The sequence below is a fragment of the Medicago truncatula genome, chromosome 1 (assembly GCF_003473485.1).
Source record: "Medicago truncatula cultivar Jemalong A17 chromosome 1, MtrunA17r5.0-ANR, whole genome shotgun sequence".
Classification (NCBI taxonomy): domain Eukaryota; kingdom Viridiplantae; phylum Streptophyta; class Magnoliopsida; order Fabales; family Fabaceae; genus Medicago; species Medicago truncatula.
The window spans coordinates 44658439-44685068 of NC_053042.1; the positions used below are offsets into that span (position 1 = coordinate 44658439).

General features: G+C 33.9%; 5 protein-coding genes across 6 annotated transcripts; 1 reads left to right on the forward strand and 4 right to left on the reverse strand.

The window, feature by feature from the left end:
* Positions 1-575: 575 nt before the first annotated feature.
* LOC25484842 (uncharacterized) lies at positions 576-7074 on the forward strand. Of its 2 annotated transcripts, XM_013613847.3 has the most exons (8): positions 576-746; positions 897-2300; positions 3392-3507; positions 4236-4826; positions 5117-5429; positions 6046-6211; positions 6395-6497; positions 6594-7074. In XM_013613847.3, the coding sequence occupies exons 2-8, from the start codon at positions 1152-1154 to the stop codon at positions 6709-6711; spliced, it is 2556 nt and encodes an 851-aa protein (XP_013469301.1). In that variant the 5' UTR covers positions 576-746; positions 897-1151; the 3' UTR covers positions 6712-7074. The 2 variants fall into 2 exon arrangements, with proteins under 2 accessions (XP_013469301.1, XP_024640300.1); XM_024784532.2 differs by having other exon boundaries at positions 576-2300.
* Positions 7075-7469: 395 nt separating this feature from the next.
* On the reverse strand, positions 7470-13960 carry LOC25484843 (GRIP and coiled-coil domain-containing protein 2). Its single transcript, XM_013613848.3, has 8 exons — positions 13823-13960; positions 13588-13726; positions 13176-13370; positions 12929-13051; positions 12410-12447; positions 12155-12314; positions 8024-11162; positions 7470-7923 (listed from the first exon to the last, which is right to left on the reverse strand). Exons 1-7 carry the CDS (start codon positions 13834-13836, stop codon positions 8064-8066), a joined length of 3768 nt encoding a protein of 1255 aa, XP_013469302.1. The 5' UTR covers positions 13837-13960; the 3' UTR covers positions 7470-7923; positions 8024-8063.
* A 1537-nt stretch (positions 13961-15497) lies between these two features.
* On the reverse strand, positions 15498-17040 carry LOC25484844 (leghemoglobin). The gene is made up of 4 exons (XM_013613849.3): positions 16844-17040; positions 16567-16681; positions 16059-16178; positions 15498-15718 (listed from the first exon to the last, which is right to left on the reverse strand). Exons 1-4 carry the CDS (start codon positions 16996-16998, stop codon positions 15584-15586), a joined length of 525 nt encoding a protein of 174 aa, XP_013469303.2. The 5' UTR covers positions 16999-17040; the 3' UTR covers positions 15498-15583.
* Positions 17041-18175: 1135 nt separating this feature from the next.
* On the reverse strand, positions 18176-23183 carry LOC25484846 (probable tRNA N6-adenosine threonylcarbamoyltransferase). Its single transcript, XM_013613851.3, has 5 exons — positions 22976-23183; positions 22177-22727; positions 20721-20876; positions 20255-20616; positions 18176-18656 (listed from the first exon to the last, which is right to left on the reverse strand). The coding sequence occupies exons 2-4, from the start codon at positions 22720-22722 to the stop codon at positions 20269-20271; spliced, it is 1050 nt and encodes a 349-aa protein (XP_013469305.1). The 5' UTR covers positions 22723-22727; positions 22976-23183; the 3' UTR covers positions 18176-18656; positions 20255-20268.
* An 801-nt stretch (positions 23184-23984) lies between these two features.
* Positions 23985-25890, reverse strand: LOC25484847 (leghemoglobin 29). Its single transcript, XM_013613854.2, has 4 exons — positions 25730-25890; positions 25496-25610; positions 24577-24684; positions 23985-24337 (listed from the first exon to the last, which is right to left on the reverse strand). Exons 1-4 carry the CDS (start codon positions 25822-25824, stop codon positions 24209-24211), a joined length of 447 nt encoding a protein of 148 aa, XP_013469308.1. The 5' UTR covers positions 25825-25890; the 3' UTR covers positions 23985-24208.
* Between the last annotated feature and the right edge of the window lie 740 nt (positions 25891-26630).

A 26630-nucleotide genomic window follows, 5' to 3' on the forward strand; every position in this document is an offset into this window, starting at 1 on the left:
CAATTCTCATGCAATTTCACCGTGATTTGGCTGAAGCTGGAAAACATGGTTTCTACCCAAATGTGATTTTCCACCGTAATTTTGTAAGTTCCAACGTCATACCAAACACATGCTTAACTAAAATCAATTATTATCACCGCCAAACGAAACATACACCTCTTTTTTATTTCGCTGTGATAAATTAAATTTTGGGTGTCATATAACTACTTTTCCAATGAAAATGTGTTGAAATTTACGTGTTTGTGTTGCTAGTAGCATTAGTACTAGCATGTCCACTTCTAGTTTAAAAAAAAAAATCTATATAATAAATTATTGCATTTTTTTACATTTATTTAAAATAAAACACAAGTGGAAATACTTTATACTATTTTTAATTTGGTTTTATGTTTGTAAAAAATATTAGTGGAAAACACAATTTTGATTTACTAGATGTTAAGACAAGATTAATTAAGAAGACTACACACCACGCATCGCCACACCACACCACACCACACCACTATCTTTCTCTCTCATCTTTCTTTAATTAATATAAATAAATTCTGACATCATATCATATCATATCATATGATCCTCTCATTCTATTCACCTTTCTTCTTTCCTTCCTTATTTGTTTCTGCGTCTTTCGCTCTTCTTTTTCACCTCACCCTTTTTCTCTCTCTCTCTCTCTTTTCAACCATTCCCACGATTTTTCTAGGGTTTCATTTTCCCCTCTTTCTTCCTCAATTCACGATCACACCCACTCTCAGGTACGTCTATTTCGTACCCTACTTCCATTCCGTTTATCCTAATTTCCATTTTCATATTCAGATTACGCGCTTCATTTTCACAATTTCCTTGTATTTCGTTGAATTTCGATATTGTGTTTGTTGTTTTTAATAACTCTTATCGTTTATCAGGTGGCATGTGTGTTGGTCGGGATTTGAATTTCAATTTTATTAGGGAAACACTTTTATTGCTTTCCCCTCCTCTTTTTCTTATGGCTTTCATGACTCTCAGATTATGCTTCCCTTTTTTCTTTTTCTTTTTTGTTTTCCTTTTTGGTTTCCGAGAGATTCAATTTCAAATGTTGGTTTAGCAATTCCGTGGGTTGTATTTATTAGGTTGGGTGGGTTCTATATATTGTTGTATAGTGGTGGAGATTCTGTGTGAGGATGACAGATTTTGAATCACTACAGCAGAAGCCTGAATCTGCTGATGCTCATTCTGATTTTGACCATGGATTGGATGACTTTATGCGTGGTCATTTGGACGATTGTATGTCATTTGCTTCGTGTAGTTCTTCCCGTGTACAAGATGATGAGGATGATGAGAGTGATCAGTTGGTTCGGAGGAGACGGAGGTCTGATCTTGAAGGAGATGATTTAGCAGAGTCATCAGCTGCGCGGAGGCGCCATTCGCGAATTTTGAGCAGATGGGCTGCCAGACAGGCGCAGGAGATGATAACTACTATTGAGAGGAGGAATCGTGAGTCCGAGTTGATGGCACTTGCTGGTTTGCATACGGTGTCCATGTTGGATTCCTCTTTTTTGAGGGGGTCGCAGTCTCCTACTTCTGGTCAGGAGGGGGCTGTGGAGAGACCGAGCACTCAGGCATCTTCCATTCTGCAGATGTGGCGTGAATTGGAGGATGAACATATGTTGAATCGGGCACGTGAAAGGATGAGGGAACGTTTGAGGCAGCAAAGAAGTTCTGATGCTAATACCAATGTGTCAAGTACTATGTCTGACAGCCGAGGAAGTGAGAATCGAGGGAGTCTGGGGGATGCAAGTGAAAGTGAAAATGATTATGGTACCTGGTCACATGATCAGATTGGATCACGGAATGCACTTGGGAATCGTGATGGGTCTAGCAGGGAGCAATCTCCTGATCTTGGCGAAGTTGAGAGGGAGAGAGTTAGACAGATTGTTCGGGGATGGATGGAAAGTGGTATTAGTGATCGTTCATCTAATGTGAGCCAAAGAAACACCAACCACAGATCAGAATGGCTTGGAGAAACAGAGCGTGAGAGGGTGAGAATTGTCAGGGAATGGGTGCAAATGACTAGCCAACAGCGAGGTTCACGTGGGAGCCGTAGGGATGCTCAAGTAAGTCAATCTGCTCCAGCTGATCGGACTCGTGATATTGCAGCTGACCATGATGAACGTCAACCAGAGCATGTTCGGCGGGACATGTTGAGGTTGCGTGGAAGACAGGCTCTAGTTGATTTGCTTGTTAGGGTAGAAAGGGAAAGACAAAGAGAGCTTGAGGGTTTGTTGGAGCATCGAGCTGTTTCTGATTTTGCTCATCGCAATCGTATTCAGGTCTGTTGTGTACCCTATCAGAATTCAGATTTATCTTGCAATTTATATTTACCTTGGTCATGGTGTTTTCACTTCACTTAATGGAAAACCTGAGCAAATTATGAAAGCAACAAAGTCTTACAATAACTTATGTTTAATTCAAGGCTTCTATAATTTATATTATAGTTGCGATTTCGACTTTAAATAGACTCTTCAATTATGCATTATGTTCTTCCTTAATATGGAATGATCTGCATTTGTGTTCTTCTGTTCTCTGATGTGTCTGGTACTCTGATTTGGACTGTGGCTTTTCTCTCCTTGGATATAGTTATAGATTTTTAATGGTTTTTCAGTATTTAAGGTTGCTATATGTGTTTCCTATTTGATAAAATGTATTTTGTGTTTCTTCTCTAATTTGTTTCATTGAATTATTTTTATTAATTGAAACCATCCATGTAGTATTTCTTTGAAAATCACTATAATATGCTCCTTAAGACGTTGAGCGTGAAAAACTGTTTGAATGATTACAGATATATGTTCCTTAAAACATAGAGTGTCCTTAAGACGTTGAGCGTGAAAATCACTATAAATCACTTGAAAATTACTATAATATGTTCCTTAAAAAATAGAGCGTGAAATATTTTTTGGATGAGTACAGATCACCTGCCCAGAGTGGCAGATATTTTATTGCATTATAAAATTCAGAACTTTTGCTTGTTATTTTCTAGTCTAATTCAAGATTTTTCAAGACTATAATTCAAGAGGTATTCACGTGCTCTGCTCTGTATTATCAAACCTTTACATAGAAAGGAATAACAAAATTTGAATATTTTATTCATTGTTCAGTTATTCGTTGTAGTGGAAAATGGGCTGAGTTATGAATGCTTATTATAATATATCTCCTTCTTTTGTTACATGAGCTACTGCACATTATTTTGGTTTTTGGTTCATCAGTTGACTCCTTTATCTTTAATTACTTCGTTACCAAATAATTAATAAATCACGAGACTCGAAAATACCTGTGTGCATATAACTTGGTTGTTTTTACCTTTTTCACAAAATATATATTTTCTAGTTTTAAATCAACTATTTATGCAATATTATCATTTCAGTCATTGCTCAGAGGTAGATTCCTCCGAAACGAAACTGTTGAAGATGAGAGGCCTCCTTCTACAGCTGCAAGTGAATTAGTTCAGTTAAGACAACGGCACACGGTCTCTGGCATAAGGTATGTAATTTAATACTTGCTTCCACAGATTTTCCTTTCACTCTACTCATCATTTCAATCTATTTAGGATTATAATTTTTTTGAAGTTTTTTTCAGAATCTAAACTGATATGATGTAGAAAAACTTTGATTTTGTATCTTAGACACCTCCAAGATACAGAAGGAAATTATCATGCTATCTTGTAATTTTAATAAAATTAATTTTTAACTGTAAACCTATGTTGTGGGCTGTGCCTCTGTCTTTTATATCCAATATTAGAAATTAGAAATAAGATTAGAAGTGGTTTAGTTGGTCTAACATCTGTTTCAAGGAGAAGTAACTTCAGTGCACATTGGTGGATATTTATTTGACCCTTGTGCTTTGTATAATATGTAACTTTGATGCACAATGGTGGATCTTCCTTTTACTCATCATTTTATTCATTGTTGATCTTGATATCGGAATTTATTTAATTATTGATTTTAAGTTTAGCTATTTGTTTATTATTATTATTGATTTCAAATGAATTATTGTTATTGTTGTTATTATTATTTTGCAAAAGGAATTGGGGTTACACTGAGTGTGTCCCCTTGGCTTGCTTCTTCTCTTTTTTAAAAAATCTTTTATATTGCTACCCAATGCATCTGTGGTATATGTGTTAATGATCAGGCATTTATTAGATTATGGTATGTTGATGATTTTTGTTGAGTGCAACTTGTGCTTATTACCAACACTTATATGGTGTTCAGGGAGGGGTTTCGCTCAAGATTAGAGAATATTGTCCGTGGTCAATCAAGCACCAATCCTGATGCCACATCAAATAGTAACACTGATGAAACAAGACATGATGAGAACCAATCAAACAATCTCATAGATGCCCAACAAGAAAATTATGACCAAGAGCAGATTAGGAGCCTGGAAACTGATGCACGTCAGTTTCCTAATCAAACAGGAACTTCGGAGAGTAGCACAAGCGAACCTATTAATTGGCAAGAAGCTAGTAATCAAGGAGGGAATTGGCAGGAACAAATTACCGAAAATGGGGGAGGAAACTGGCCGCAGAGAATTAATGGTACATTAAATCATCTTGGAGATGGAAGGGAAGCCAGTGATTGGCCACGAGAAACTCCCAGAAATTCAGCTGGGGATGATCCTCATCCACAGGAAGCTCAAAGAATTTGGCAGGACGATAACACAAGGGAAGCTGTTGGTAATTGGTCTGAAGGACCTTCTGCAGCTTCAAGGAATCGCCGTAGTGTTCCTTTTAGAAGGTTCAATAGATTTCATCCTCCTGACGATGATAATGTATACAGTATGGAGCTTAGAGAACTTCTGAGCAGGTAATCCTTCCCTTTTGGATATTTTGCATCACAGACAGCTTTGAGCCTGTTTCTCTTATATTTATCAAATTTCCAACTGGCATTGGAGAGATGGAATTAGAAGATGCATTCCCAAACGTGTCTTGATTTCTCTGGAAAAACTTGTTTAACCCTTTCCAAAATCTAAAATAAATGACCTATTTCTACCTTGATATTGTACGGAACATTGCTTGATACTTCTTTTACTGGCTTTCATTTCTTCCATGCACCATGCCTTGTGATAGTTATGGATCTTTTTATTAATGTTTCAGGAGAAGTGTATCTAACCTTCTTCGGAGTGGTTTCCGTGAAAGTCTGGATCAACTAATACAGTCATATGTTGAAAGGCAAGGTCATGCACCAATTGACTGGGATTTGCATCGAAACTTGCCTATGCCGACTCCTGCCTCACCGGAACGAGACCCTGATCAGCAGGGTGATGAACGTAATGAGGGACATCATGAAGCCATTAACAGACCTTCACCGGTGTTGCCTTCTCCACCAGTGCCCCCGCCACAACCACTTTGGCACCAAGATTTGCATCAAACTGGATGGTCTCGTCATACCATGCACCGCTCTGAAATTGTAAGCAATTTTCTTATATAACTTTCCTGTGTTCGTAAGATAGCACTTTTGAATCCTTAACAAAAAAATATTACCTAGGGATTTGCATACAGAATATAGTAGTATATTTCGTCTCATCATCATTCTTTTAACATGTAATGTAATCGATTTAAGCTTCTTTGCAAAAACATTAGTTGTTGCTGCTAAGAGTACCAGTTGAAGCTAGAAAATTATTAAATTTGATCCGGTTCAGGATGTTAGTTAAGCTTACTTGTCATAATATTTATGTTGATTAGTACCATGCTAAATGATTAAAAATATATTTCATAAGATATCTAAGTAGCTCCTAGTTTTTTTTTTAACAAGCTAAGTAGCTCCTAGTTGAATATGTGAAATGAGAAATTATGAATAGTTTTAAAGCTCTGGGTTGTCTGCTGTTTGTGATCTTTGTTGTTAGGTCTTGGCTAATGATACATTTTTCTGACAACAGGCCACTTTAATTACTCTTTTCTTCCATTTATTTTGTGTTCTTATGTTTGTCTAGTCCTTTACTTATGCAAGTGTACCCTTCTATGCTTTCATACTATATTTTTTAGAATACTTTTTAAATTGCTGTTTTGATTCTGACTGGGAGCAGGAATGGGAGATAATGAATGATTTAAGATCAGATATGGCAAGACTTCAGCAAGGCATGAATCACATGCAGAGGATGTTGGAGGCCTGCATGGATATGCAATTGGAATTGCAGAGATCTGTCAGACAGGAGGTCTCTGCAGCTCTCAACCGCTCAGCTGGTGAAAATGGTGTGATTTTTTTTCTGCTTCATTCATTGCTATTGGATGCCACTGTTGTGTTTTGTTTGAATGAATTTATTATTTTGGTTATAGTGCAACTGTATTAGTTTCATTTATTCAAACATTTGTTGCTTATTTCTGTTGACCTTTTTTTTTTATCTCGTCGCTCATTGTATATTAATCTATTTGTAGGATTGGCTGCTGGGACATCTGATGATGGGTCTAAATGGGGGCATGTGAAGAAAGGAACTTGCTGTGTATGTTGTGATAACCACATTGATTCGCTTTTGTACAGGTATTTACACATAGTTTGTTCTAATGAAAGAAATTCAACCCCATATATTAGTTTTTTTTTTATCAGTTCTCTAATCCAAATTTCAATTTCTTGCAGATGTGGACACATGTGCACATGTTCAAAATGTGCCAGTGAGTTAATTCGTGGAGGAGGTAAGTGTCCTTTATGCCGAGCGCCAATTGTTGAGGTGGTCAGAGCATATTCCATACTGTAAAAAGGAAAATTGGAAGGACACGAAAAAGAAGAAAAGATCTCGAGGGTGTTAATCTCAGTTCTGGATGTCTCGAGGTTCTTATTTATAGGTGTTCGGTAGATGCCTTGTTTTTCTGATTACATATGGAACCTCACGAATTGTATAATTGGATTAGCAAATGGCTCTGTTAATTCATCATTCTTGCGTAAATAAATAGTTGGCCCAATTATTCTTTACAAATCTTTCTTCTACTGTAGATATATTTTTCTTTGAAAATTCCGAGCTTGCACATGCAAACTAAAACAGAGAGCTCTAGAAAATGTAGTTTGGTCATTCTGTACCTATGATATTTTGGCTCAATTAATCATGTAAAAAGTGGAGAAATAATACATGTCTGAGCAAACCTTGACTGAAATTAGAATGACATTGATTTAACCCATGATAATATAATAAGCACACATCATCAAACAAAAAAAAAAAAATAACACACATTGAAAGCTGTTTGGTTACTATCTCATCTAAAGCTAATTTCTTGTGTATTTACTTGATGTCGTGATGTTGGGAAAAAGATTTGAGAGGATTTTTTTTGGTAGGCAAAAAATCTGTTAGGATAACAACGTCACACCAGGATGATTGTAATTTTGGCTATTGACGTGCACGCTACAAGTAGGACAATGAGAATAAGCAAATATTATCTAACCAGAACCTTGCAAAGATATCAATTCAGAATGACTTGACATACCTAATGAATTTTGGATGCTTCCTCTTACTTTAGCTTGTATAATAATTGTGTAAAAAATATATATAATCTTTAGTAATATTTAACTTGGACAATTTCTGTTTAAATTCTGCTGAATAATTCTAGATGACTGGCCATGTCAGGAATACAACAAGTTATAAACAGGTGTCAAAGATAAAGAGAATACGGATCTCCTGCAACTTCCAAAGAATTACAATGATCGTAATTTTAAGTACATGAAAATAAATCTCTAACAGTCTTATATGAATTGAAATTTCCTAGAATCGTTGTCTTTTAAATGAATGAATAAACTATGACTTCGCAACACTCCTATGACTTGTAGTATACGTCAAAACAAACAATGAATAAAGAAACTGGTGTCGGTGTAAACTGCTTGGGATATTATTCAGCCAGAAGCTTGTTGTGACGCTGGAAATATGTGACAGTAAAACTTGCATCTTGCTGGATTTGATGCCGCTGCAATTATTCTCCTCCTGCAAATGGAAGCCGAAAATATGAACCCCCTTTTGGATACCGATTTTAATAGCTTAAACAAAATAAGTTAGAAGTCAGTTCTTTGTAGTTTGTACATACCTGTGACAGCTTCAAATCATCCCGGGCAGTTGTAGTAGTACTACATTCTATCTTTGTCTATAAATTGTTCTTGTTCATCATCTTTTTGCTTCAGCTTTTCTTCAAGAGATTTAACTTTCTTTTGGTATTCTTCATTCTCTTGTCGAAGAGAATCTTTCTCCTTAAATAGCTCACCATTTTCTCTTGTCACCTGGGCAAGTTCATACTTCAACCGAGCATTATTACGCCAAGAAGCTTCTTTTGTGGTTAGATCCCATTCCAGCCGAATGATTTTGTCCTCAAGCTCAACTTTAGTACGCTTGCAGTCTTCGAACTCTGATGTAACTTTCTCAGTGGTTAAGAGTCTTTGCATGTAGGATACTTTCTCAGCCTTCAGCACATCATACTCTAAGGATAGCATCTGATATGAAGCTTCCAGTCTTCTGTATTCAATTTCTGCTTCATATAGTGATTTCTTGAGGATGAAGAGTTCATTTTGAAGCACTACAGTTTTCTGAAGTTGAACTTCGAGTTCAGAAATTTCTTCTGTTGCTTGTAGCCTCTCTAGTTCAGAGTCTTTCAGCTCCACCTCGAGCCCTCTAACAATGCCCTCCAGTTTCTCTTCATTTGATTTGGAGCTTCCCAACAAAACAACTGTTTTTTCATGATTAACCATCAGAGTTTCATGTTTTTCCCTCATAGCAGCCAACTCTTTATTATAATTATGCACTGTGATTTCATATTCTGCTTGAAGATTATCAAGCTTTGCTTCATATAGCTTTACTTTCTCCTGTTCTTCTTGAAGAGCAGATTCAGTAATAGCTTTATCAGCGCATAAATCATAGACATCAAGTACAACTTTAGAGGCAATTATGTTGTGTCTATCATAGATGTCAGATATCTGGTCTGTTAGGTGTTCAACCTCTCTCTGCAAGTTGCTCACTTCAGCTGCTTTTTCCATATACATCTGTGTTAAAAATCTCTCTTCTATAGTAAACCTTTCATTTTGCTTTATGCTTTCCTGAAGAAGTGCTTCTAGGTCTACATTTATGGTTTTTTCTTTCAAAGCAATTTCTTCCAGTATTGAAGTAAATTTGCATTCCAAGTCTTCAATAAATTTCATTATATCAGAAAATGTAATTTGTGATTCCCCCAGTTTAGATTCCAGTACTGTATATCGGTTGTGCAACGCGAAGTTTCGCATTCTTAACTCACCATTTGCCATCTGAAGGGTTTTAGATACTTGAATCAAATTTTCGTTTGTAGCTTGTAATTTTAAGTTGGATCCTTTCAGAAAATCACACTCCTCTTGAGCTTCTGTCCATTTTTTCTGTATGCTCTCTCCCATTATTTTTAAATCTATTTTTTGGCCCTCATTTATATTTTCCATTCTCCTGATCTCAGCCTGGAGGTATATGACAATATTTTCGGAATTCTCTAGGGCCAAATGAGTCAACGCCTTTTCTTCATTCAGATGTCTCACTTCAGCTTCCAAGCCAGATATCTGTTCCGATAACTGTGCAACTTCTGCCTCTAGTTCAAATATAGCATGCTGGTTATCATATGAACTTTCTAACTCAGACAAATCCCTTACTTCATTTTGAGGATTCATCTCATTTTCAAAGGAAGCAGCCTTTGATTCTAGCAGCTTAGTTAACTGGATAATGGTGCACAAGATTCCCTCCGTCAATTCCTTCAAATCCATTTTACCGGCAACTTTCGAAAGCTCTGACATATTGAAACAACTCTCATTTTTGGGGGAGTCTTGATCCTTCAGGTTTTCTACTGAAAGTAGAAGCTGCTTATATAACTCTAGGAATGCTTCAGTGATGTTGATAGCAGTGTCAAAGTGATAGAGCAGAGAGTTCGAAGGAAAGGAACCAGAAACGACAAGATCCTCTTTGGACTCTCCATGCCTCTTGCGAAATTCTGCTTCAAGATCTTGCACCTTTTGTGTTAAAGCTAATATTTCATTGCTGAAAGCATTAACACTGCCATATAACTTCTTTTCGAAGTTTGCGATTTGTTTCTCTTTCTCAAACAGTCTATTTCTCCATTTTGCTTCATTTTCTTCAAGCGTTTGAGCCATAAAATGTCTTGTTGCAGTTTGCATCTTTTGATCTTTCTCATCCAGAGTTTTCTCCAGAAACTGGATAGTGCTTTGCATGCTTTTTTGTTTCTCTCGCATGACTTGGCGTTCTGTCTCCATGTTCCTAAATTCTTGCAGTTCAATTCCTTCATGAAGGCATCTTATTGCATTTTCATTAGTACTGAAATCAAAACCTGAATGACAGAACTCCTTTCTCGTTATCTGTGGCATAGCTTCTATGCTCAAACTGAAGTCCTCTTCCTCACTGTCTTCGATCCCGCGACTATTATTTTCAGCATCTTGAAACTGAATACTAATCCTTGATAGACGAGCAATCTCCATTTTCTGCTTTTCTACTTTCTTTTCAAAATTCCGGAAAATGGAAACAATATCAATGTTTGACTCCTGTGTTTTATTTAGCTTCACTTCCAAGTCATGATTAAGACCTTTCTGATAATTGATCTCATCTTTCAACTCCTTTATGATATTATCCATCTCTTCAATCTGAAGCCTGTGATTTCTGCTGCCATTTTGTTTCACCATAGCGGTTAGCCGTTGAATTTCTTCCTTCAGATCACTGCTCTCTTTGCGCGATGCTGATAGCTCCATTTCAAGATCTTTTTTATGCTTTGACTTCTTCTGTAGCTCCTTCCGCAGTCTGTCCACGTCAGTCATCAGCTTTCTAGAACCTTCTTCCCACATCTTCACCTCACCATGAAGTAACTCGATTGTTACTTGCGCTGCTCCCAGCATATCCTTAGATGAACAAACACTCGATGTTGATGCTGTGTCACCAGCATGCGGAACTTTCCCAAAGTCTTCCATTTTGTCGTGTTGAAGTTCTGTCCCTAAATTCGAGGTTTCTGAAGTAGAGGATGCATGTTTCAGCGTGGAAGTATCATCGAGTGAATAGGGGCCATCCTTAGAGCAGGTTGAGTCTTGCCTCTCTTGTACATTAGTCTTCCATCCATTGACATTACTTTGTTGGGTTAAGTTTTCAATCCAAGAGGGAAAGGAACTCTCCAAAGAGCCAATGTCATGATCTGAACATGTTGTCAGTGGACCTCTTCTCTGAAACATCAGAAGGTAATTTTATTGTCTTGAAAAAAAGCCAATTTGAACAAGAACTTGTAACTGGAGGAAAAATGAGAAGCTGTTTGAACTATCTAAAATAATATATTTTAACTGTGTTTTAAAGTTTCATATTTCGCAATAGCTCTTCAAGTTGATCATGAAGCTACTCTCGTAAGAGCTGAGCTACCGTCCGTTCAGCAGTTGTTTACGGTAATTCCAAACATGTGTTCGGATAAAGGGAAAATATACTATTACAATGTTAAGTTATGTGCATGCATGTAAAGAACTGATAAAAATAATTAGAGTGGGACTAGGTGTTATCTAATGGTATACACAGGAGCACATGAGGAGTGAGTGTGAGTTGTAAAAGTATCAGTACTACTCATAGTGAGAGAGATGGTGCCATGTTTATTGATATGAAGCAACTTGTAAGTTTCCTTTATACAATAAACAGTGTGCTTTCAGTATTTTGTCTGAATAGGAAACACATTACTTCAGGGGAAAGAGAAGCAAATGAAATGAAGGAATTAAGAAAGTATTTGAATTTATAATGCTCACTAATCAGTTTATTGAACAATGAGCGTCACTGAAATTTTAGAGCATTGATGACTAATTCCAAAATATATATTTTTCATATAGACGTTAAGTAGGAACACCGTATAGGGTTTGCTCGAATAGACTTATTTGAGCTTATCTATTGAGATAAGTAATTGTGACACTGTTTGAGAGAATCTATGAAAACAATATATAACCTGTCTATAAACTCTCTGGAATAACTTATAGCTTATATAAAAACAGTTTGATTTTATTTTATCTTTCTCGTTATAGAAATACATAAGCTCTTGCTATAAGTGTTAAATTAAACTTTTATCCAAACAATGTAAGTTTCCACTCTTGTACAATTTATTGAGTGAAGGCTGAGGGATAGGATTGTAATAGGTAGAGAAAGTTGACTGCATAAAAATCATATAGCTGAATAATCATCATACCTTACTGCCAAGTTCTCCTAGGTAAAATATATTTTCTGACTGGTCACAATGTGAGGAGGAGATACTAGTCCTGCTGAATGTAGTGTCAGATGCATTGGATATACTGTCCACATCATCATAGCCAACACTCATTTCCTCCCCATATGAATTCGCATCTTTCCTGTAATATGTCATAAGTGTGACTTCATATTTCATGATCATAAGTATACATACGCAAAGTTAAAATAGAATAATGTCATTCTGTAAACAAATGACCTGTAATTTCTTCTTGGTGTCAAACACTGAATTTTAACCTGAAAAATGACAGAGGATTGGTTCATCAACAAGTTTGCATTAGAGAATGCATTCTAGAAACTTTCTAATATGCATTTTGTAACATTGATCCAATATTTCTAGATATTTGGAAGATATCAATTAGTCTTCCATTTGCTCTAGTTAGAAATTTGGAGTAATTGTTTTCCATGTTTTAGAAAATGCAAGCTCTCTAGTTAGCCTTCCATTTCTGTGTCATAATTGTTGATTGCAATAGCCTTCCTTCTATGCCAGTTGTGCTAGGAGTTTTCTTCTAGAAAAATCCTTACTAATTGGTAGAAAAAGTGGATTAAAACATAAAACATTTCTTGTACTGCAGACTTGGTGCATTTGCATCAGCATTTAATTCAATTCCAATATTTTTAATAATTTAAGAGTAAAAGTAGCTGGAAACTGGTATATATAGCCCATAGTGGCAAAAATATATATAGTCAAATATAATTCAAGAAATAGGATCCTTACTTGTAAGATTGCCCCACGTGAACAATGATGTATCAAAGGCAATGATGCAGTAAATGTTTCTTGCCCAATGTAACTTGATAAATTAATGGTAGCTTCGCCAAGGGTCCCAAACCTGGGAGATCCCTGCATTATCACAAAGCCATACGATACGACTCATTTCAGAATATATTTAGTGTTCCTTCTATTTTTGAAGTTGTTTTTTCTTTTTTACAAAAGAAAATGTGAAGTTTTATGAACAAAAACAAACCATTGCTACAAGAAGCTTAAGAAGGCAGGCTTGATTATCTTGTAGAGAATAATCAGAAATCCAAATGGTACTTAACATAGAGTCTTCCCAATCACACTCTCCATTTTTTACTAATGCTTTGCCAGACTTGGCTATGGTTTCCCCAGTTTCTATACAAATAATAGAAACAAAAAGCTGGTTCCACCCTTTTTCAATCTGCATCATCATAAATAAATAAATTGTATAGACAATATGATTACTAAATTTGAAATGTGACAAAATCACAATCATCATATCCAGAAAAAAGAAACATTCAACAATTACTACCATATTTTGATCATGGAAATGAAGGTGCCAAAATAACTTTATTAGATAATTGTAAAAATGACCATTATTGTGAGAGAGAGAGAGAGAGTGAGACTAAGAGAAAAACCTCAAGAGCCTTGAAATCATAGAACTTGAAATCCAATCTTTCTTGAAATTTATCTCTGCTATGACGACTAGAACGACATAACTTCCTCTTTTCTTTTCTATCCTTCAATTTTCTCTCGTTTTCATGATAAGCTTCGTCACTGTCACATTCAATCATAATATCATGTCACAATATTTATTGTTAAAATCACTTGTGTACGTGCATCATTTATGAAATAACAAAAGGGAACATTTACCTTGACATGGCCATTCTTCCACTATATGCATGCAGTAAAGAAAAAGTAACACAAGAGATATACGTAACATATTCCAAGAAAAATGAAGTGCTTATATATATATATATATGGTGTTATGTTAGCTAGCACTTTGAATTTTCGTTTTTAAGAGCTTTTTGCTCTCTTGAGAAGGTTATTTTGGAAATCATAATTTGAAAGTGCTTTTTGACTTATGGTATTATGCGGTCCAATTATATACCAGCTTTGGTCAACTACTTAAGTTTCTTCCATTTCATTCATTTGAAGGATCAATAGTATTGCAGTCCAAAATTAAATATCGTACCACTTGCCACAAATGAAATGAGAAGTTTGTATTTTGAGTTGACAATGACTTGTGTAAATATGATTGAAATTGTATGGCCTGTTAATGTTCTCATTTGTATTTGTCACACCAATTGATTAGCAAAAGAAGGAATGGTAAATATTACAATAAGTGGTTTTGATATTTTGAAAGAAATAAAAAACATTATGCAACTATTCTGAGTTAACACTTTAAGCCTCACACATTTTAAATATAAAGAAGTGGAGTGTTTGGGATTCGAACATTAGCTTCTATATATATTATGTATTGTCCATATTAACTGAGTTAAACTCACGGGTCTAATCTCTCAAGTTTTAAATTTAACAAAAAAGATAAGATGTATTTGAGTATGGACAGAGCATTACAATTGTTTCTTGGAAACTCTACACATTTTACAAATTCGAAAAATAAAAACTTATTCATGAATACCTACATGAAATGCAATAAAAATTATCTTCATCTTTTTATTTATATTAAAGTTTCCATCTTTTATTAGGAAAATAGCTCTGCTACCAACTTAGTCTATGGGTTTATGACTACATGATTGTACGGAATATCGGCCTTACAATCAACATTTTAGGTATTAATGAGTTCGATGATTTGAAGCAAGAATTGTACGCGCGCGGGGGAGAGGGGAATTTAAGGATTTATTTGTTTATTATTTAATTTTAATAGTTTCATTCTAGACATGCTTTCTATTAATTTCCTTTTAATAGTTTATAATTTAAAAAAAAAAAAAAAAAAAAAAAAGAGCGTCACATTTTCTAAGAAAAGAAATATTTCAAGTAATGTCTTGGACCGAAAATCCAGGACATTACAATATCGATGAAAGAAAGAGTTAGCTATACGGTACGATACGAATGCCTTAGACACAAGATTTGACAAAGTTGGTAAAACATACTCCATTTTACATACACTTTTTTCTTACTCAAGTTTACATACATTCTATTAACTAGGTCAATACATAATTTTTTGGAGAGATAGTTGAAACGGGTTGCAAAATGCATTTAGTGAGACTTTAACGTATTTAAATATTTTTATTTTGATAGGGACATTGCATAATGTATATAGTATTCGGAGTTCGAACCCAAAATATCCAACTTGTATTTACTTTAGTTCTAGTCAATAGACTACTTGATGGAAAAAGAAAAAAAAAAAAGTAAAAACATTTCTATCCCCAACTAAAATACATAAAAAAAAAATATTAAAAAAAAAATAAAGTTATTTTTACAAACTATATATACAAATTTCATTTTTTTTTTTTTGTTACAATACAGATTTAAATTTACTTACACAAGTGCTTGGAAAACTTTAAAAAAAAAAAGAGAGAGATTATCTGCGAAAATCTTATTTATAATGACATTTTTAAGAGAAACTTGTTTAACAAGTTTAGTGGAACCAAAAGCATCTATTAAACTTGTTTATGGCCATCCCATTGCCTTCTTAATTGCAGCTGCTAGTTCATCATAGGCTATACCCCAAGCACAATCCAATTCCTCACTCCATTTGTCCTCCACAGCCTTTTTTATTGTTTTCAGCATTGCTTCTTTAAACACCTACATAATATTAGTGTTGGTTAGCTCTTAACAATATACTGGACTTTATGATTAAAAATAATTGTTGGTTTAGGACAGACTAATTTAATTAGTTCCTGGTATGACAGAACAATTTTTTTAAGGTAAATAATAACAAACAAAAAAGATTCTATTGAAAAAACATCATTCAATGCATTTTTTTTCTTCTTCAAAATCAAAACTATAGTTCATCATACTAGTGTGTAGTGTCCGTAGCATTTCTCAAAATTTAATAACTTTTTATAACAAACAAATGACTTATTCACATGAAACTTTAAAATTACTAATGCTTATATGCATTGTGTAAAATTAAGGAGCATACCATGAAATGGAGATCAATGACACCTTTTTGAACATGGACAGAACCCAAATATTCTAATGTAACATCATCCGCCACATCTACCTTTCCTTTTGCTCGGAGTTGAACAGCTGAATCACGGGTCTACAATCCAAAATTCATAAATATCATAAGGCATGATAATCAAGACAGTCAAAATTATGAAATAACAATTGGACACATATTAATAGGATATTAGGCAAGTAGAAAGTTGCATAAAATACTAACGACGATTGGTGCCGTTTTCTACAAGTAGAAGTTCTAGCTCACATCTTTTTCGTTTTCATGATTGAGACATTGGTGTCGATTTAACAAAGAAATATAAAATAAATATATGAGTTGAGTTTTGAGGCGCTCACATATGTTTTATCTTATTTTTGACAAACTAACATCAATTAAGCCATTGTCACAAACATTACAACGATGAAGACAATAAACCTTTACTTCTACGTCAGCTTCGATCATGGTTGAAGTTTCGAATGATTGTACTAACCATTTCAAAAATCAGTTCAGCATGCGCCTCAAGGGTTGAATTGTTATGTGGTATTCCATCAAAGTTTTTTAAAAACGAGAACATGTCCTTTGCATCTGGTACTTTCTCCAATATCCTTTTTTTTTTTTTCAATCAAACCATAACCAAAGAGTGTCACATGGATACATTTGATTTAAAGTGAAAAAACCATATACGTATATCAGAAATTTAAACAAACTATAGGTGAAAAAATCAACGAACGAAAGGAGAGGCCATAGTAGACAAAGAAGACACTTACAAGGTATAGAATAGAATGCTAAGTTGAGGAATGTTTTTCTTGAAAGCTTCCCATGAGCTATTCACCAAGGCCTCTTGCCTCTCAGTGAAAGCATCCATGTGTTTGTGTTTTTTGCTTTTCTTTTGTATTCTATAATGCAACAATTTACGCAACATCTAACACTTGTTCATAAAAAAGGCTTTGAGACAACGAAGAGCTAATGTTGGTTTTATTGTGATTGCTATTTGAAGTATTTCTTGGCCTTTGAGAGGAGGCAACCTTTATTAAGAGATAATATATACTTAAATAATTTATTTAAAAGATTAAACTCATTAAATAATTCAAAACATTTAAAACTTTAAATATTAATCAAGAATCAAACACAATACTCTAAGATTTACAACAGACACCGCACATTAATCACTTGCGTTAGACTGTGGTTGTGAAACTTGAATATGATTCTTTTCAGTTTTTCATGTAACTAATGGTAGCTATCAAAACTTAAAAAAGTACGCTAAGAGCACATTATTTAATTATTTAGAGGCTAGCAAAGACTCAATCCAACTCAAAAACATGTCTTATTCTCATATGTTAAATTCTATCTGTTTGTGGTAAAGCATTTATAAATAAAATATTAATATTGAATTTTATGTTAATAGTTGGTAATATTTTAGCAAAGTACTCATCTAAGATTGATGTTTTTCCTTTTTCTGGTGAAGATATTGTAAAAGGTATGATCAAAGTTCTAATTCTCATCTTTAAATAAAGTTTTCTCAATACATAAAAAAGAGTTGAGGCTCGAACCTCAAACCACCTACTTAAAATATTGAGTCCCTTTGCACTAACACATATTGATATTTTACTTTTTGTTTTGAAACGATATTTTACTATTTAGTTTTAGATATAACCAAATGATTAACTTATAATTTTATTTTTAATTAAATTTTGAATCAACTCAATCTCATCTTTAATAGACTTGATCTTAAATAGAGTCGAGCAGAATTTAAGAGGATTTTAAACACATTTAGGATGTCTCAACTCTCTTACTCTCATTCAACTAATAGTAATAGTTCAAAAAATTGGTTTGGCTTCTCAAGCTTCTAACAGTTAGCATTTGGAGCATCTTGCAGTGTAGCATAAAGTCGTGATGTCGGACTCAAGGCTGCAGTATCGACTCAGCGTAGAAAAGAAGAAGAAAAAGAAAAAAAAAACTTAATAATAAAACTTGCGGTTGTATTTGGAGTTGTTAACTTTGGCGTAAAATGAAGATTACAGGGAAAATACAGTGACATGTAATTGTTACATTATAGCTTACCACATTATCAATATCAAGCTAAGCAGAAAGACCATAAGCAATAAAAGAGATCATGGGCAATAAGGTTGGATCCCAAGAGACTTTGATAAGACAGTGGTAGAATAAAGAGGATGTGCATCTCTACATGGATATCACGTGGACAAATACATAATCAAAATCCAACAAGATCATTACTACCTTAATGCCAATAGATCACATGGATAAATTAGTAAATCCTATGAGAGGAGGAAAGGAATCTGTTACAACATCACTCATACCAGGACCTTAGGTACAGGGAAAATGCCATTGATTCAGAACCATGGACCCTGGTATATCTTGGCGCAGATGACACTATTGCGCCACATAACTCTACAAAACATCAAACAAAATGAAGAGTTTCTTCATACATAAAGTTGCCATGCTAATAAATTTAATTGTAATTGAGTATGACTACAAGCTTAAACTTGAAGATGGCTGAATTGGAAATCAATTTGTCCCATGGGTTTTTCATTCACATCTGTCACAATTGAGTACTCAGCCCTGTGAAACAAACAATATTCAATTATGAGGAATGCTATTTTTTACGAATAAAAAAAAAGGCAAGACTAGCAATGTGTCTGTTTTATAAGTAGGGGAAACATGTTATTTCCGTATTTGGCGGAAAACAAGTTGGTAGGGGTGAAAAAGAAAATTAGTATGAATGCTTCCTCTGTTTCTTGTGCTATTTCTTTCGTAAAGATAGGGCATTTTCCTTCAATTATATAGCTTATTTCTCAAGTTATTTTAACAGGAACAAAATAGATTTATTAATAATCTTCAGAAAAGGCTCAGTCATATGGTAGGCCTGACAAATAGAGTTGTAGGCAGAAGGCGTAACATAAAAAATTTCGAACCATAGTGCTTGTATGGTAGCCAACATTTCAATGACAATGAGAACAATGGTGAAGCGGGGTGCAATCGTGCAGTTCAAGAGTTGCATTCAAAGCAACAAACTCATGTCGCCAGAATTGCCAAAACAGCCAGATCACAATTTTCAAACGGCAAATGTGGAGACCCTACTAACACAGGTTCTAACCAATCCACCACCGCCGCTGAACCGCCAGACATCAGCTTGCAGGTGGCAGTTAGTTGGTCGCTGAAGGTAGAGCAACCACGGTTGACAACGATAGTGATGTTCCGCTAGTATGAATGGTTATGTTGAGTAGAAATGGACATTGCAGAAATCAGGTATCATTCTAAACCTAATGAGCCAAAGCAAAATTGAGGATAGTTTGTGGGTTTAATATCCATCTTCAGTTCAAACGCACCTTCGCAAGGGAATCTATGAGAGAGTTGTAACCAGCAATGTCTGACTCAATTTTGGGATTAATGGAGCCTAGATCACAACTACTGCTTTTGAGCACACAAAACAAAGATCCTCATTTTAAGGAAAACAAATTGTTGGGCATGCTGTAGAGATGACAAGACAAAATGGGTGGACAGGCACTAGTTGGAAGGCCTAAATTAAAGTCGAGAAATCAGCAAATTATTGCAGAAAATTGGAGGGAGCTGTAGGGCAACAAGAAGAGCCTATAACAAGAGACGGAATCCTGAAGATTTACAAGAAAATGTGGAAAGTTGTAAAACCAATAGCTAGTTATGTTAGTTGTTAGATAGGGTCGTTAGTTCCTGTAATTGTTAAACTGATTTTCTACAAGTCCTGTAGATTATAACTAGGACTAGCTTTTCCTAAGGAGAGTTAGGAAGATTTCTTCGTGAGTTGTGGACTAGAGAAATATTCTGGTTTAGGGGAGTATAGCTCCTCAGTGTAACCTTTTTCTTTCAATCAGTAAAATTCGTGGGAAAATAGTTCCGTTTCTATTCAGCTCTGGTTCCCTAGTAGTAATTGTTAAAATGTTGTCCTTGTAAGTTTTAAAAGATGCAGTTAGGTCCTTTTGACATATACAAAACTTAAGAAACAAAAATAAAGGTTGCAGGACTCAATAAATGAATTTAACTTGTTAGCATTTAGAAATCTCCCGCCTAACCTTGACTGTGGAATAGAAATAGAAACAGAAATCCTTTACATAATTAAAACAGACTATTTATATAGCTAACTGAAATTGACTATAATTGTGTGCACAAGGAAACTAGCGCACCTCAAGATTGAAAATCAAACGGTTTTGTCTGCCAGACTATTTGATTTTGCCAAATTTGCTTCTCTCCAGATTGCTTTGACTTCATCTGTTCGGAACCGCTGGGTGAATGTAGAATCCTCCAGTGCAGTCGACGCACCATGGGCAAATTCAAGGAGACCGGTATAAGCTATCATTGCACCATTATCAATGCAGTACCTATCATCAGTGGCAAACAACCTTCCACCACGTTCTGAGCACATTGTTCTCATCATTTCTTGCAAGCGTTCATTGCAACCTACACCCCCAACAATAAGAACATCTTTTGTGTCACAATGAGCCATGGCTCGCTCAGTTATCTCCACCAGCATGGCAAACAGTGTCTCCTACAGCATTATAGGAACTATCAACTCACAAATTTTCATTTATTTAATGAACACAACTGTACAAGATACCAGGAGGAAAAGGGATCAACACAAATAAAATTTACCTGCAGAGAGTAGCATAAGTCTGCAGGTGTGCACTCATTATTCTTTAGCTGTTCATTAGCAGTTGCTTCAATATAGCTCAATATTCCACTAAAAGATACATCCATCCCTTTGACAACATAAGGAAGGTCTATAAATTTCTCTCCTTTTTTCGCAAGCTGAAGGATAAGAAAACCATATAAGGCAACTTGAGACAGATCAACTCATGACAGCATTAGTCAGTTAAGCATGATAAAACATGACGAAACTATACATTTAGTTTTTTTTTTTTGGTTTATTATCATTTTGAACAGAAAATAAACATGCAAAAAACACGGGTCCTGTTTGGTTTGAGAGAGAACCATTTCTGTCTACATGTTTTTAATTTTTAACTACAAAACGGTCACTTTATTTTCATTTTATTTCCCGTTTTTTAAATGTTTGTTCAGATAGACAGCTAGACAGCTGAAGAGCAACAGTTTTTGTTTTCACATTTCCGTTGAACAATATGTCTTCGAAGATACGAAACAAGAGAAAACTAGTGGTAATTTGGTCATTAAAAGCAAAAAATAGATAACATTTTCGGAAATTCCAAAATGGATAAAACTAAGAAAATGCTGGTTTTGAGCTTGGAAAGGAAGAGGGAGATCTAATTAATCGCTGTCTAATTTGTACACTGCATAACAGAATCAAAAGAAGCATCGACTCTGGTATCAGAAATCCCAAGCTAAAGATGGTAATTACATTCAATTTCTTTATTTCAAGGCAAGACCAAACACATCATACTCCAAAGTTACAACCATTAATTACTACAAAATAACTCATTATAACATTAGTCAGCTAAGCATGGTAAAAAATGGCGAGACTATACATTCAGTGTTTTTTTTTTCATTTTTTTTAACGGTAAATAAACAGGGTAAAAAAAATTGGGGCCTGTTTGGTTTGAGAGAACCTTTTCGGTCCTCGTGTTCATAATTTCAATTACAAAACTACCACTTCATTTTCATTTTACTTCTCGTTTTCAAATATTTGTATGGATAGACAACTGAAGAACAACTACTTTTACTATGACTTTTTCAGTGCAAAATAAGACTTTAAAAACAATAAACAAAGTGAACACTAGTGGCTATTTTGTCATGAGTGATGAAAAGCAAAAATAGAAAACATTTCTGAAATAAAAGTCCCGAAAATGACTAAAAAGAAATTGCTGGGTCAGAGCTTGAAGAGGAACATCTAATTAATCCGTGTATAATCTGTACACTACATAACAGAATCAGAAGATACATCAACTCTGATATCAGAAATCCCAAAGAAAAGATGGTAATTACATTACATTCAATTTCTTTTTCCAAGGTAAGACGAAATAGATCATGCTCCCAAGTTACAACCCAACTCATGCAAAATTACAACAAAAAAAAAACGATCCAAATATCATACAGCAATCATAAACATTGTAAAATAGATAATTAGAAAAATCACCTGCTCAATGTTATAACCAGGACTAGGATCATTGGAAAGTGTCAAAACCCTAGCAAACCGATCCAAACAATTCCCAACAGCAATATCAATAGTCTCCCCAAAAATCCGATATCTTCCCTCACTATAAGCAATAACCTGAGTATTCCCACCACTAACATACAAAACAACAGGATCATCAGCACCAGTTACAACCCTACCCATTTCAATATGAGCCACACAATGATTCACACCAACAATCGGCTTCTTCCAAAGCAACGAAAGCACGCGAACAACAATAGCAGAAACTTGTAACGGAGCTCCCATGCCAGGACCCTTTGTGTAACAAATGCAGTCAATGTCTTGTGGAGTGATCTGTGCTGTTTCTAAAGCTGATTTGACAAGTGGAAGAATGTGTTGAAGATGATGTTGTGCTGTTTCTCTAGGTAGAAAACCTTGACCTGGTGGTGTTATATATGTGTGACGTGGATTTGAAAGAATTGTTCCATCTAGGGTTACTACACCAACACCTATTTTGTTTGCTGAACCTTCAAACCCTATTGCTATCATTTTCACTATCAAGAACAAATAACAAAACCATACAAAACATGAGAGTGAAACACCATGAACCAGAAACAAATAAAAAAGGTAGTTGAATTCAATGGCTTTTTGATTCCGCTTTAGAGTTATTTGGTAATAATAACTATCATCACTTCCACAACTAATTTTGAAATTGGGTTTGGAATCAGTGAAAGCGGAATCAACAGCCATCGAAGAAAGAAAGAGGAAAGGAAGTAGAAGATGAGAGAAAAGGGAACTAAACCTTAAGTCGACCTAAACCTCAAGGTATCGTCGGAGAGCGTCGGCGGAACGTGTACGGATGTGGTTGAAGCACGGCGCAGTGGCTGGGGGCGGCGGCGGTTGGTTAGAGGGGGAACGGCGACAACAACTGAAATGAAACTGATAGTGTCGTTTGTTTTCCTCAAGTTTTGGGATGGGAGGGTTTTGTTTTGTTTGAAGATTTCATTTTAGAGAAATGATATTTGAATGATTTCCGTGTAAATATTTAGTTTTTTTTTTTGTAAATTATAATTGTCGCATGAGTTGTTTACAATATTTAAGGAAGTCAAAAGTAGCATGTTTGTTTGCTTTGGTTTCAACAATATTTTGATTTTTAAAAAGTTAAATTTATCACTTTTCACCATTTTTCAATACTATATTTCTATTTTTATCCCCTTATTCAATGTCTCAAGGGCAATGGTTAGCATTATCCAATTCCGAAAAACATTAAATTGGGGGGGGGGGTAAAATTCCGAGTTTTAAAATAGGGGGTAAAATTCCGATTTAATCAAAATACGGGGGGCAAAACTGCACTTAAGCCTAAAATAAACATCCGATAGTTATCTATTAGATGTATAAAATGGAAATTTTTAAAAGGTGGTAGTTATCTACCGGATATACAAAATGAAAAATTTTAAAACGAACCTTTGGTGGTTATCTACCGGATGTACAAAATGAATTTTTTAAAATGAACATCCGTAATTATCTACATAATATGTTATTAAAGGCAATTTCATAATTTTAGAGGTTCACATCTTCTCGAACCTTTTGAAAAATTTTCTTCAACAAGAATATAATGTGAGACAAGTAAATGATAGAGTATGATTATTATCGTGCGGTTCAGTAAAATGTTTATATTGTTGGTGGTTGAGTTGTTGTTGATATGCTCTATCACTATGATGTTTATGGTTTATGAAATTTTAGGTCGAGTTAAAGTGACTCCATTTAAAATTGGGTTGGGTGATCATACTTTTTTGCCAATATGCTTAATATTTTTAAATACACAGCTTATTGTGATTTTTTTTTCATATACCATATGTTAAAATTCGAATACATTAGTCTTCCAAAAATTGAAGACAACTTATTATACAAATATACTGAAATTATACCTGAAAATTCTTAACTAATTCTCTTTTGAATATTTATTATAAAAACTTTTTTAAAGTTTTAGGAAAATATATATTTATTTATTGATAGTTTGTAATAGATCTAATAATCAGCTCATTTCCTTTATGATTGCGACTGCCAATTCGTCATAAGCAGTTTCCCAAGCAACACTCAACTCCTCACTCCATTTATCACCAACAACTTCTTTGATTGTTTTGAGCAATGCTTCTTTCACAACCTATAAAACAAAAATATCTTTAATTTTCTACACTCTTATGTTTATGAACATGACCTATAATATATGAAGTTATACATATTTTTATCAATGAAAATGTAATATGTCACACAAAAACATATTGAAATTGAACTTCATATGTTTTACGTTAATTATTTAAATTTATTATATATTGATGTGTTACCAAACAAGACATTCTCAGACATTTAAATTTAAGAAAGCATTTTTTATGATATTCATACCGTAAAATGAGGACCAACAACCCCCTTTTGGGTGTGAACAATCCCCAATGTGGAATCTCCCAATACAACTTCTCCTTTTGCTTGGAGTTGAACGGCAGCATCACGCACCTAAAAGTAAATATATATTATGAAATGATAGTTATAATAAGAAAAAATGTCAACAATAAAAAAGTTGAAATAATGTAATTGGATACAATTGTTTGAACTTTGAACCATGTCAAATTGTATTTTATCTAGAAAAATAGACATTCGCCATCAAATATTTTATTAGGGAAATTCATCATTAAATATTTATATTACATTGTTTTTAAATATTGAAAATAAAATATTATTCGAATATAGTATTGATTTTGGTATTTACATTATGAGTATTAACAAGGGTTTAGAGATTTCAATATGATAGATCAAAAGAAGAGCAAACAATGTTTTAGGTAATACCACAATTGTTGTTAATAATTTTTCTTCCTTAAATTTTCACATCATTCTATATGTATTTTATAATTTAAGTTGTATGTCTTTCTATTTGAATAGTATAACAATCTTTTGTTGTTTTTATATTCATATACAACAAAGCATGAATTCAACATTAATATTAAAAAGTGATTTGTTGACGACACTTCTTTCTTAATCATAACCATTGTTTGAGAAGTTGTAGGCATATGATGTATTAGTAGGTTAAAGTATACTTTGTTTTTTTGGATTAATGACCATGATTTTGTATTTTATGGTCTAAAATGTATTTTCTCTCTTGACAAATTTCATTTGTGTTTCCTTGTATAATATGAAAGTGCAAAAACTGTTATGATTGTTATGTAAAGGTGAGGCAAATTCAATAATTTGGTTAGAAAATCAAAATATAAAAAATTAGCATGATGAAAATGAAAAACGTAAAAAACTTGTGAGCGTCAGCTGTACTCACCATTCCAAAAACCTTCTCAGCGTGAGCATTAACACTAGGGTTATCTTGAGGTACCTCATTCGAGTCCTTTAGAAAAGAAAACATGCCTTTTGCTGCAGGTGCTTTATCCAATATACTATTTTAATAAAATCAATTAGAGATACTCATGTTTAAACCATCACTTGCTAAACATAATAGACAACAAATATATATATAGTCACACAAAATGAATACATATACCGAGGTCAAACTTACAAGGTGTAGAACAAAACACTATAGAAAGGAAGGTTTTGATTGAAGGTTTCCCATGAGCTACTAACCAAAGCCTCTTGTCTCTCAGTGAAACCCATATTTCTCTTTTTTCTCCTTCTTTTAATTTGAATTGGAGTTTTTGAATACTACAATTTTACAAACCATCAACTGTTTATATAGAAGGCTTGGTTAATGAATAATAAAGAGGTGGTAATTTGTTTTATTTTTTTTAATTATTGGTTTAGGTAATCTATTGGTCTTTAATTTAGAGGTGGCCATTGGCAATATTAAGAGACAATTGTCTTTTCAAAAACACCATCACATAAATTTTAATTAATTAAAGCAAATATAATTTTAAAAAATATATAAACATTTAATGGTCTCTTCCATTTTAAATTTTTTATGGAAGTTCCAATATTCATATATCTAATGTAATTATTAATCTGTTAAAAACTACTAGCAAATAGCAAATATTATTTAAAATACTTTTTTATTTAGTAAAATCTTTTTAGAACCTATTTTTAAAGAGTACGCACGAGTTGTTCAATGAGACCATATAAATTATTTAATTAATAATTTTTAAAAATATAATCAAAATTGGTTGTGTTAACATTCATTTTAAGAAATATCTAAAATAAATCATATTTTTTAATATATACATACATACATATGCATTACGTATGTCTTTATCCTTGGATGAAGTCGTTGAACATTGCACCATGGGATATTTTACATGCTTACTAGTAGATATTAATTTTTTAATGAGTTGCATTACATATTTTAGCTGAGAGAAAATGTTGTGTGTTTTCTTTGTTGATATTGATTATGAAAATATACCATAATTTTGTAAACATTGTTGATGTATTGGTCATTCGATTGATAAATGCAGTAAAATCCATGGCAA

Excerpts from the sequence above, each read along its gene's own strand:
- LOC25484844 (XM_013613849.3), bottom strand. The coding sequence starts at position 16,998 with ATGTTGCGTAAATTGTTGCATTATAGAATACAAAAGAAAAGCAAAAAA. Across the intron at positions 16,682-16,843 it reads AGCATTCTATTCTATACCTT|GATATTGGAGAAAGTACCAG; the intron begins GTAAGTGTCTTC and ends AAAAAAAAAAAG. Across the intron at positions 15,719-16,058 it reads TCATTGATCTCCATTTCATG|GTGTTTAAAGAAGCAATGCT; the intron begins GTATGCTCCTTA and ends AATATTATGTAG.
- LOC25484846 (XM_013613851.3), bottom strand. The coding sequence starts at position 22,722 with ATGATAGCAATAGGGTTTGAAGGTTCAGCAAACAAAATAGGTGTTGGT. Across the intron at positions 20,877-22,176 it reads CTGGTTATAACATTGAGCAG|CTTGCGAAAAAAGGAGAGAA; the intron begins GTGATTTTTCTA and ends CTTATCCTTCAG. Across the intron at positions 20,617-20,720 it reads ACTTATGCTACTCTCTGCAG|GAGACACTGTTTGCCATGCT; the intron begins GTAAATTTTATT and ends ATAATGCTGTAG.
- LOC25484842 (XM_024784532.2), top strand. The coding sequence starts at position 1,152 with ATGACAGATTTTGAATCACTACAGCAGAAGCCTGAATCTGCTGATGCT. Across the intron at positions 3,508-4,235 it reads CACACGGTCTCTGGCATAAG|GGAGGGGTTTCGCTCAAGAT; the intron begins GTATGTAATTTA and ends TATGGTGTTCAG. Across the intron at positions 5,430-6,045 it reads CCATGCACCGCTCTGAAATT|GAATGGGAGATAATGAATGA; the intron begins GTAAGCAATTTT and ends GACTGGGAGCAG.
- LOC25484847 (XM_013613854.2), bottom strand. The coding sequence starts at position 25,824 with ATGGGTTTCACTGAGAGACAAGAGGCTTTGGTTAGTAGCTCATGGGAA. Across the intron at positions 24,685-25,495 it reads CTGAGAAGGTTTTTGGAATG|GTGCGTGATGCTGCCGTTCA; the intron begins GTGAGTACAGCT and ends ATTTACTTTTAG. Across the intron at positions 24,338-24,576 it reads TTGTTGGTCCTCATTTTACG|GTTGTGAAAGAAGCATTGCT; the intron begins GTATGAATATCA and ends TTTGTTTTATAG.
- LOC25484843 (XM_013613848.3), bottom strand. Across the intron at positions 13,371-13,587 it reads ATGATTTCAAGGCTCTTGAG|ATTGAAAAAGGGTGGAACCA; the intron begins GTTTTTCTCTTA and ends ATGATGATGCAG. Across the intron at positions 13,052-13,175 it reads TTAAGCTTCTTGTAGCAATG|GGATCTCCCAGGTTTGGGAC; the intron begins GTTTGTTTTTGT and ends GTGATAATGCAG.